The 11,783-nt window shown below is 38.7% G+C and overlaps 1 protein-coding gene across 1 annotated transcript; it reads left to right on the top strand.

Moving 5' to 3' along the window:
• Nucleotides 1-118: 118 nt before the first annotated feature.
• On the top strand, nucleotides 119-11,151 carry dclre1a (DNA cross-link repair 1A (PSO2 homolog, S. cerevisiae)). Its single transcript, XM_008436683.2, has 9 exons — nucleotides 119-802; nucleotides 2,549-3,814; nucleotides 4,819-4,952; nucleotides 5,934-6,052; nucleotides 7,443-7,586; nucleotides 7,658-7,803; nucleotides 9,212-9,366; nucleotides 9,683-9,824; nucleotides 10,672-11,151. Exons 1-9 carry the CDS (start codon nucleotides 388-390, stop codon nucleotides 10,836-10,838), a joined length of 2,688 nt encoding a protein of 895 aa, XP_008434905.1. The 5' UTR covers nucleotides 119-387; the 3' UTR covers nucleotides 10,839-11,151.
• Nucleotides 11,152-11,783: the final 632 nt, after the last annotated feature.

Raw genomic sequence — 11,783 nt, 5'->3', positions numbered from 1 at the left:
TTGAATTTTTTTATGTTCTACTAAATATATTTAACCATTTTAGTGTTATTAAAAAATGTAGAAAGTGTTTCTCTTTTCGACGTACTATGTTTACTTAGTTCATCGTTGTGTTGTGGCGGTAAGGTAAGGGTAGCTAACAGTTACATACAGCAGAACATGAACAAAATATGTGAAAATATTTTTCGAAAGCGTGATTAATATTCTATGAAGTCAGTTATTCGGTTAGTGAAATGTCTACACGGCATATCTACACGGAAAATATCCAATACATACAGGTTTGGTGTCACTTTTGCTTCTGAAGGGGAATGTTACCAAACGTTGTTAGTTCTTGTGTAATAACCTGTGTTTTGAGGTGACACTTTTAAGCCAAGTTCGCTGCTGCTCCAAATGTCACAGAAGGATGACTCCGAAAATGACATTTGGGAATATAAACCCCTGGAGAAGAAGAGAAAGAGCAATAAATCACTGTGCGTTTCTAAAAAATGTACTGCCAAGAAAACGTCAAAGAAGAACAGCTCTCCCTCTCTCAGGTCAAAAGAGAAGAGTACAACAGCCAAAACATCTGAAAGTGGAGACTCCTCTGCTGTTGGGGAGGCTGTTGAAAGCAAACTTTTACTATCAAATGAATTACCCGTCAAGTGTTCTGCCACAGAGGTAATCCAAAGTGACAGCAATGCAACCGAGAGGCAGATGTCTGAAGACTTCTGTCCCATGTGTCAGATGCCTTTCCACATTCTGGTTGTACAGTCTCAGAGATGGCATGTTGCTGAATGCCTCGACAACCCCAGGGACAAATGCAAAGGTAAATATCCACCATGTAGTTTCTGTGTCCTGCAAAGTTCATTTAACTTCTTCACATTTTGCCACTTTACAACCACAAACTTCACCCTTCACAACTTGTTGGTGTTTGTGTTGTGACAAAAAGTAAAAAAGGTTCAAAAGTTATACATACTTTTGCAGTAAACTGTACATGTGACACTAAACCGGCTGTAGTCATTGTATAATTAATTTAATTTATTAATCTCCAAATGGGGAATTACTGCTGCAATATAATATTTCAGGGTTTCCCCTGTGTATTATAAGCCTGTTGGCCCGCCAGGCTTGTAATAAGAAATTAGCATTGCTTATTTATGGGGTTTTTTTATGTTTGCATTTTTTAAGATTTTATCGTTGGTCTTCAGGTATTAATCTTCCAATCTTTTAGTACAATGTAATTATCAAGTGATATTTTCAGATTTCTTGTCAACTTTAAACATTTTTTAACTCAAAAACACAGCAGGTTGTTGGAGGAATGATTGCCTTACCGCCCAACCACCAGGCTTTACAAGTTTTCTGAGGGAAACCTTGTATTTCAACATCATTGTATTATTTCTTTGGAAAGTTGTTATTGTAAAGAAATGTAATCGGATGCTGTAGTTAGATGCAATTTTGTGTGTTGCAGAGTAACCTTGGAAAACCTCAGGTAAAAATGTTGCAGAAAACCTCCAGTGGCCCTTTAAACAAACAAAATCTTGTCTGATAATTAGTTTTTATTCCCCAACTGATGTAATTGTGTTGGACAGATGACTTTGACCTGTCTGATTTATTGTGTTTGCCTTTCTGAGCTACTTTATTGTCTCTTATCAAACACTTAAGTGCTTGCTCAGGTTGAGAAAATGCTGCAAAGTCAATGACTCGATGCAATCAGCAGAATGCCCTTTGGGAGATTACATTTCACAGGTTTCCTTTTAAAGCCTACTTAAATAAATTTGTCATCAAGTCACATTTAGAGTTTACAATCTCTTGCAAATTCTGTTTCTGAAAAGTTTTGAGAAATTATTTAAAGTATTTAATTAAAAATAGGTGATTTTTGATTGAAACTATATTATTTACGCCATATAGAAAAAGCTTTGAATTATTGTTTTTTGTTAACATCATTTATTGATCTAGTGCGCTGACCCCGATAACAAAGGAAAATAGTGGTGGGTCTGGTTTCCTTTCAGTGTCAGCTCAGATTAGGGAAGCACAATATTAGATTTTTGGTCGATATCCAATATGCTGACATTCTAAAATTCATTTGGCCGATAACCGATACCAATATTTTTTAGCTGCATCTACTTACTGAAACTATATTGTTTTCTCTACTCCAGTTAAACATGAGTCAATTTAGCCAGGTACTAAATGCTAAAAAGGAGGCTGAAAATGATGTAACACTTTTGTTTATTGTCAAATTTATTCATGATATTTGCTCTCTAAGACAATGACAACACTCAAGCAGTGCAAATTTGACATTGTGCTGTGCTGCAGGCATCTGGTTAGTCATATAAAAACAACGGCATTTATATTGGTGAGTTGTTTTGATGGAATGACCGATATTAAATTTTGCAGTTAATATCGGCCGATACCGCGCCGATAATATCGTGCATCCTTAGCTCAGATTTGTTGTGTGGGATATAAAAAGTGAGATATCCATCTTGTTGATTTAATGGCACAACACTAGATTGAATGTAATTTAACCACAATCGATAAAATAACCTAAGTTTGATTGATTTTGGTTTCCTCTTTCCAGAATGTCCAGATGGCCTCCAGTGCTCCTCCACCATTCCGAACCACTACAAGAAGTTCAACCACACGCTTCTCGCTGAAACCCGTGCAAACAGCAACGCCGCAGCCCCCAGTCTGTCCTGGCAAACAGAGACCAGCGGAGAAGCAAATCTCCAAAAAATTCAGAACAATGAGGCGCTCAGCTTTCCATTAGCTCGCTCTCAGGGGACGACTTCCTTTCCTCCTTCCTTTTCCAGTCTGAATCACACTCCAACACCTCCGACGAAACCTAGAAACAGCCTTCTGTTGCTGCGTTCTCCTGGGCCTGACGACTTTAAGAAAAAGAAAGGCTGGTTGGGGAATAATAATAACAATAATAAAGCTCAGAAGCCAGTTGGTGAGATTTCATCCACTCCTGTCAAGGAGATTCTATCAGATGAAGCTTGTGAAGTTTCAACAGAGACGCAGACGTCTCTCAAAGATGATGATGACGATGGGATCTCCTACTCTCCGCTGTCTGAGCTCCCTGCAGAGACTGAAATTAACTGCAGAAAGTCTCTTTTTCTTAACGAGAGCTCTGGTAATGAACACTCAGTGATTCTGTTCAACGACAGCTTCTCAAGTGAAGATGAAATCCTGGCTGAATTCTTAGACAAGAACTGTGATGAAGGTGCTGCGTTTGATGATCCCTCCTCTTCCTCCTCGTCTCAGCTGGATCCAGTTTCTTCATTAGCACCTACTAATCAGCAGGCTGCAGAAACTCCTCAGGTATCTAGGAGGGAAATCAGCGGCAGCAGCTTTCAGTCTCCACAGAGGGCCGTTTTAGAGCGACTAAGAGAAACTATTTGCTCAGAGGGTCACAGAAGTCAGAAACTTAACTCTGCTCAAGTATCTTCATCACAGGATTCGTTTGGGTCAAATGATCAAAACATGCTGCCTCAGAAAGCCCAAAGCAAGGTAGTCCAGGGTTCTGGACTGAAGCAGACTGACATCGGGGTGTTTTTTGGTCTCAAACCGCTCAAGGAGACGGAGAGTGGAAGTTTACAAAACAACCTGGAGGCGTCCTCTGTTCCAGCGTCTGGTAAGAACCCGGGACGGCACAGACAAAAGAAAAGAAAAGCTGACCCGGAGGCAGAGGTGGCACCGGCAGCGGCGATCGGAAATGGCTCGGTTGGCGCTCCAGGTGACGCAGGCAGAGGAGGGAACAGAGGATGGGGACGAAGGTGGAACAGAGTAAATGCTGACGGAGAAGTGCAGCTGCCACGTTGTCCGTTTTATAAGAAGATTCCAGGTCAGTAAGCAAACAAAGTTAGAATGTCATTAAATTATTTATTTCAGTTAAAAAAAAAAGACAATATAGATGAATTACAGTTTCACGGTGATGTATTTTAAATGTATCTTGAAGGTATTTTTGTGACTTACAGTTGATACTGACTTAAAGTTCAGCTTTTCAGATTATTAAATGATGTGAAACAAAAAAAACTTAATGATAAAAGATAAGATTTCAGTAGAGTTACATTCTTATCTTTTTACTTTATTCTGCTATTTCTTGTTTTATATATTTTCTTATCACTCACTTTAACGCACTTTTACTCGTTATTGTAAAGGGCTAATTAAATAAATATGTTATTTTAGTGGTCCAGAGGTGAAACATATTTCTACTTAATAAAATGGATGAAACTGGATTTTTTTTTTTTTTTTTAACCACATTGCTATGTCTGATCAGTGGAAAGTTGAGTGGAAGGAAAAAGTTGGGGAATTGTGATGCAAAGCCCATTTGAATTTTGGTTTATGTGCAACTGCTCCATGCCCTGAATCAATGCTTCATTATATAATATATACAGCTATGGAATAAACTAAGAGTCCACTGCACTGAACTCCATGATAAACCTCCTGGTTATTCCACCAAATATTGATTCCTGAGTTAAAACATTAATATTGTAGTTTCTGAATGAATATGAACTGGTTTTCTTTGCATTATTTGAGGTCTGATTTTGACCATTTCTCATTTTCTGCAAATAAATACAGAATCTTTGCTTGGAATTTTGGACACAGTAGTTGTCAGTAGTTTATAGAATAAAAGAACAGTATTCATTTTACTCAAACATACAGAGTAAAATCAGAGAAACTGATCCTTTTCCAGAGCTATGTATTACACTCTGTGTAATGAATTGAGTTATGGAAATAAACCTTTTAGGGATAAACTAATATAACTGTATATAATGTCTCAATTGAGGGAGGAAAAATAAAAAAATATGTGGTTTGTGACGTAAAATTTCCCTAAAATGTTCCCAGGTACGAAGTTTGTGGTCGACGCGTTCCATTACGGCGAGATCGAGGGCATAACCTCGTACTTCCTGACACACTTCCACTCGGACCATTACGGCGGGCTGACCAGAACCTCCACGTTTCCAATCTACTGTAACAGAGTAAGTCCAGCTGCGACACACCAGCAGCTCCTCCTGTTTACCCCTCCTGGTGCCTACATTTGTTTTTCTAGTGGTTAAATGTATCTGTGGCTGTTCAGCAGTGAGTCATGATGTCATGTCACTCATTTCAAGCTGTTGGATATTCGTCTGCACGAGGCTTTAATGCTCTCCTGGGACAGAAGACGGTTAAAATAACGTGTCGTTTTTGATTCATCTTCACTTGTTTGGGCAGAGAATACGATTCGCTTGATCCTGTCTTTGTCTGCAGTCGCTCAGAGTAATGAAAAATCCGCTTGTAGTCGCAGCAGTGAAAAACTGTTACATTTTAAAAACCTGTAATTATTATTATTTTTATCTCGGTCGTGCAGAAAAACCGCACTGTTTAATTTTTCTGGACCTCTGACTATATTTTGTTACAGTTTACGTGTGATATATGTTTTGAAGCATAAAAAGAGAGAATACGAATTACTGAGTCTGTCATGTAATATTTAATGAAAGCCCATATTAAAGTCAACGGTACTGCAAATAGCAATTATTTCTTTTTTTTTAATCGATTTTATTCTGATTAATTGGGTAAAAAAATTTGCCCCATTTGCTGATTTATTTTTTTTTTCATTTAATCAATTAAGTTTTTTTTACACAGTATTCAAAAGGCATTAAGAGGAACATAAATACTGAGATTCTTTTTTAAATGAGAAATTAAGAAGTTGTTTAAAAATGCAATAATTTTCCTTTTGTGAATTTGAACCAGGTGAAGCTACAAATATGCAGCTTAATTGAGTTTTGGGGAAAAGATTTTTACAGACAAATACATATTTATTTATTTTTTTAATCCTGAATGCAAAATGTTTGTACCTCCTAATCTGAGTCCTTTCGTAAAACACATATTTTTTTTATCAGTAATTTTAAGTTTGGCCAGAACAAGATCACGTTCTTGTCTGGTTGCCAAGGTAACCGACAGATTTGACTGCTTCCTGTCAGATCACGGGGAACCTGGTGAAGAGCAAGCTTCGGGTGGCGGAGCAGTTCGTCCACATCCTGCCCATGAACGCCGAGGTCACCGTGGAGGGAGTCAGGGTTGTCCTCCTGGACGCCAACCAGTGAGTCAACGGGCAGAACCCGCTGGGTTTTATAGGGTCCGTACGGGAGATTGGAACCCTGGAAAACGCTTGAATTTCAATTGGGTGTTTTCAAGGTTTGGAAAGCGCTTGGTTTCTGTTTAAAGTCCTTCATTTTTGTAATAAAGTGCCAGGTATTTTTATAACCCTCATAAATAGATGCACTTTTTTTTTTTTTTTCCTCACCATTTGACGTTAAATTACACTAAGATTTTCTTGTTTTAGGAAAGTTGGAACTATCAAAATTATTTCTTTGTTAAATACCAGAAAACATTTTATTTTATTTTTTTTAAGAAATTAGATTGGGAATAAATATTCATTACATTGAAACAATTTCTTATTGATCTGCGTAAATGAGATAAAGGTTGGCTTATTGTTTATATGTTAAACAGCTTTATTGAAATTGCGTGATCTTTTTTTTTGTTATTAAATTAGGCATTTAAAAACCCTCCATCCATCCATTTTCTTTCACCCTTGTCCCTCAGTGGGGTCGGGAGGGTTGCTGGTGACCATCTCCAGCTAACGTTCCGGGCGAAAGGCGGGGTCACCCTGGACAGGTCGCCAGTCTGTCGCAGGGCAACACAGAGACAGACAACCATGCACACACACACTCACACCGAGGGGCAATTTTAGACAGACCAATTAACCTGACAGTCATGTTTTTGGATTGTGGGAGGAAACCGGAGTACCCGGAGAAAACCCACCATGCACAGGGAGAACATGCAAACTCCATGCAGAAAGACCCCAGGCTGGGAATTGAACCCAGAACCTTCTTGCTGCAAGGCAACAGCTCTACCAACTGCGCCACTGTGCAGCCGCATTTAAAAACATTTTTACATTAATAACAGTAATTGATATTATTGTGAATTTAAACTTCAGGGCATGGAGCAGTTTATATAGACCAAAACTCTTGCACCGGCATACTTTTTCCTTCCACTCAACTTTCTTGGTTATAGCGTGGTTAACCAACAGYTTATACAAAAAAAAATCAATAAGTCCAGTTTAGACTAGTTCACTTGTGTTCTCTCCAAAGTGTGGAGCTGGTGAAGTTTGAAAACTCGGCTTGAATTTTACAGCACAGAAAAGTGAACAAAACACGATCAGAAAAATATTTATTGGTCTTTAAAATTCCAATGATGACAATTGTGATCAATCCACATTTTCCAAATATTAGTTTCTTCTTAAGACACAAATCCATCCATCTGTCTATTCTTCCATGTTTCTGTCCACCCACTCCTCCCTTCATCCATCTGGTTTGTAATCTATTCATCCGTCCAAACATTGTAGAAATATCAGTGGTGAACTCACTGAACGTTACGTAAAATCGACTTCAACCTGCTGAACTTTGAGCTTTCCGTCTTTGTTCCTTCAGTTGTCCAGGAGCTGCAATGCTGCTGTTCTTCTTGCCCGATGGACAGACGGTTCTCCACACCGGTGACTTCAGGGCCGACCCCTCCATGGAAACGTACCCCGAGCTGCTCCGCTGCCGCGTTCAGACTCTCTACCTGGACACGACGTCAGTATCTGAACGTACTCTGTGGATTTCTGTTACTTTGAGCAGGTTTCAATGGCTGCTTGTCGTTGTAGCTACTGCAGCCCTGAGTACACGTTTCCCAGGCAGCAGGAAGTGATCAGCTTTGCAGCCAGCCGGGCCTTTGAGTTGGTGACTCTGCACCCGCGAACGCTGGTGGTGTGCGGCTCGTACTCTGTGGGGAAAGAAAAGGTCTTCTTAGGTACGTAGACTGGGATCTTCTTTAACAATTTATATGATCTATATCTGCAATACGACCATAAACCTGAAGGAGGAATAAACCGACACGACTCCTGAATATAAATTAGACTATTACTTTAAATTTCCCTCTTAAATTAATAAACGCCTTGCTGTCGGTGTGAACATATGAACACGCAGTGCAACCATATCTAAACCAAACAGGGTTTTTCTTTATTTTTTTTCCTGCACAGCCTTGATTCGCTTTATCCTGCTAAAATGTCACCTGTTATTAAATCTATATTGAAACGCGACTGCAGAGACACAGGATTTCGGGAATTGTCTGTTTGTGAAGAAAGTAATAAATATGTGCTGTCCTCTGCTGACATGTAGAAAATGGGCTGCAGCTGCTTTCTATAGAAATTCACTGGAATCTTAAATCAAAAAATGTCAAAGCTCTGCATGATGAGTCTTTTTATTAAACTATACCTCTTTTATTACCATAACTGCTTATATGATATAACGCAATGTGACGGCTAACAATTATTTATCAAATATTTGATTAATTGGTTAAAAATGGTTGTTCAACCATTAAAGCCTGGCTTTATACACAGTATTAGAAATGCATTAAAAGATAAAAAGTAATAATTTCCACTCCTTTACAAAAGAACCTTTCAATGTATTAGTTTTGTAATAGATTTAGCTTTTTACTGAATTTGAACCAGTTGAAGATGAAACTTTTTTATATACGTTTACATATATATATATTAAATGCAAATGTATCGGTTTGTACAGCTTTTGCCAAATTACTGTTTAATTGCATTTTTATTTTGTCTGTAAACTCCAGTTAATTATTAATTGACAATTATTTCAACAATTGAGTAATCATAATTATATTAGCTGTTTCAGCTCTAGAATAACGTGAGCATTAAAAATTACCCATTTGTATTTTACACGTTCATAACGTGCGACAATAACTTGGGGAGAAACATTTTGCTGCTTCATTAGGATTTTATGTGACAAACACAAAAAGCTGCGTAATAATTAGGAGGAAGGAAATCTAAAAAGTGTGGCATGCTTTTGCATTCAGCTTCTTTTTACTCAGATATCCTTGAATGTGTGTTTAATTTAACCCATAATAAAAACGCAGCTGGTTTGTAATGATTAGAGTTAAAGACGTCATGAAGAACAAGATCTTAATCTTTCACTGAGCATTAAAGAAAGTAAGACCCAACTCAGTTCATTCCTTGTATTTGTAGCAGTTACAAGAGCAGGCGGCCATTAAAATGCTAAAGTTTCTGGTTGTATAACATTCAAGAGTGTTCAAGAGGTTTGAACACTTTTGCTAAGCCTGCTCCACGTTCCTTTTGCAGTGCGTTTCTGCAAAGGTAAAATCTGGTGCTTACACAGCCAACGTTGTGATTTATTTGCAGCGCTGGCAGAGGTCTTGGGGTCAAAAGTGTGTCTCTCCAGAGACAAATACAACACCATGTGCTGCCTGGAGTCTCAGCAAATCAAGGAGCGCATAACCACCGACTGGAAGGCAGCCCAGGTTCACGTGCTTCCCATGATGCAGCTCTCCTTCAAAGTGGGTGCAGCAGGGCTTGGTTTTTATATCGTTTTCATTTCCATGCTGGTCGTAGCCTAAACATTAACCTTCGTATTAAAGGTTGTGATGAGCAAAATGACCAATATTTCTGCAAAACATTGTTTCTAGTGAGATTTAAATTTGCAGCCCTGGAGTTTTCACACGACTGGTTGCAGAAAAGCCAACGACTGTTGGGTTTTAAAGTGTCTGCTTTAAGGCAGAGTTGATGTTTACAATAATGCTGCATCCTCAGCTTTAAATTTTAAGACATTCTAATGCACTTTTTTTTGTTTTGTTTATGTCTCCGTCTCTGCAGAAGCTGCAGGATCACCTGGCACGCTTTTCAGCACAGTATGATCGACTGGTAGCCTTCAAGCCCACCGGCTGGACCTTCAGCGAGCAGGTGGAGTCTGTGGAAGACATCCAGCCACATATCAGCGGCAACATCTCCCTTTACGGTTAGTAGAAATGCTTAACCAAACAGATTCAGGTTTAGATGTTATGGAAATGTTTGTTTTAATTCAGAGAGAGCAGGGTAAAACATCAGACTATTGTTCTTCATGCTCCAAATCCTGACAGAAAACTTGTGCTGTGTTCAAACAAAAATGAGACTGAGTGAATTGCTTTGATTTGGCCTACAGCGCCCTCTACGGGGGATAAAACCAAACGAGACTTCATCATAATCAGGCTGCATCTTCATCCATTTTCAGCACAGCTGGAGTGCCGTCTCGCTCGAAACCCCAGCGGTGAAATTAGTTGTGACTTGATTTTCATTAGTACATAAATCCAGCTTTCCTTACAGTTTTATCTCTGAAGTTCTGGAAAGATCCATCAACATCAGAACCATCTGCCATGTAACCTACAACCACCAGCTGGATGCTTTTGCCACCAATTTTAGCTTTTCACTCCTTCCACTTCTGTTTCTGTGTCACTCTGACAGATGCTAATTTTCCTCCTCTTCCTCTCTGCTTCTTCTCTGGGCTCAATTTTGGCTGCATCTCGTCAGAGAAGACCTCATGTTAACTTGTAAGATGGTTGAAGGCAAGATCAGCGAAGAGGCAGTGTCGTTTTTTTATTTTAGAGGACAAAGAGAGCCTTTTATGGGATTTTCCACCGAAATAACTCAAGCATGTGGTGCCTCAAGATTTTGCCGTCTTCTCTATTTATTGTCATATTTCATAACATCTGGCTTCATGTCAGATTTTTACCTCGGATGTAATTGTTCCTCTGTTTACAGAAGGGGTAGTAAAAAATGGATATCAAAATAAACCCTGAGGATAACAGATGTTCCCATTTCTGTGACAGGAATCCCATACAGTGAACACAGCAGCTTCCTGGAGCTGAAGCGTTTCGTCCAGTGGCTCAAGCCTCTGAAGATCATCCCCACTGTGAACGTTGGCAGCTGGTCGAGCAGGAAGGCTATGGAGAAATGTTTCAGCGAGTGGCTCTTGGAAGCTAGAGCTAAACTCTGAAATGGGTCGCTGGTTTTGAGAACTCCTCTGAAGCTCCAGTTTTAGTTTTTGAAAGTGGTTTTTAACACTAATAATATGCAAATTCTGACTTTGAAAGGATAAATATGCACCCTTTGACCCGTTTATTGAATAAAACTTCAATTAAATGCTGCCTCTGTTACACAAACACGTTTACAGTGAAACTGAAGGTATTTTACTTGCTGAATTATCTGTCGTGACCACATTCCCTTTATGTATTGAGTCAATATGCTGCTTTTTAAACTGTACATTTTGTTATATTTTTATTCTAAAATAAAAGCCTAAATATTCTTTAGACCTTTGGTTTATCTCATTTGTACCAGTTTAGAATTATATAAATTCATGCCTTTCAATATAATTCCTGTTATTATTTATTGATATTTTATGTAATAATCTAATCTGTGCCAACATTTGCAGCACTGGCTTTGAAAATGCTAAGTAGTTGTTGTTTTGAAGTGTGGTGTCGGATCTTTTTGGTGTTTATCTCCAAGGCACCAGAGGCGCTGTGTAAAGACGGAGCTCTCGAATTAAAGATAGATTTTCAGTCATGGTATAATCTATCAGGTTGGGGGGAAAAAATCTTCTGGATGATCTTGGGAGAGTTGAGAGAATCTTAAAAATGTTTTAAAAGGTCTTCAAGCTGCACATTTCCTTTACATATTGAAATGGGTGTATTTTCAAAAGAGGAGGTTATTGATCTATGTTGGTAATTGAATGAAAATGGGTCAAAAACTTTTAAATGGCATTTATTTTTCTGGTTTTGACCCTCTGCAAAAATGAGGTAAAAGGTCTCAGGAAAGGGTTTGAGCACATAAACCAATATATAATATGAACACAGTAGGAGATTTAAGGAATGCATCCAAAGAAGGATTACTTCGGTGCACAAGCCGTCAATTCCTGGAGGTGTCATTTAAGACCCGTGCACTT

This window comes from Poecilia reticulata, linkage group LG19 (assembly GCF_000633615.1).
Source record: "Poecilia reticulata strain Guanapo linkage group LG19, Guppy_female_1.0+MT, whole genome shotgun sequence".
NCBI classification, from domain to species: Eukaryota; Metazoa; Chordata; class Actinopteri; order Cyprinodontiformes; family Poeciliidae; genus Poecilia; species Poecilia reticulata.
This window is presented reverse-complemented; position numbering and strand designations above follow the sequence as displayed.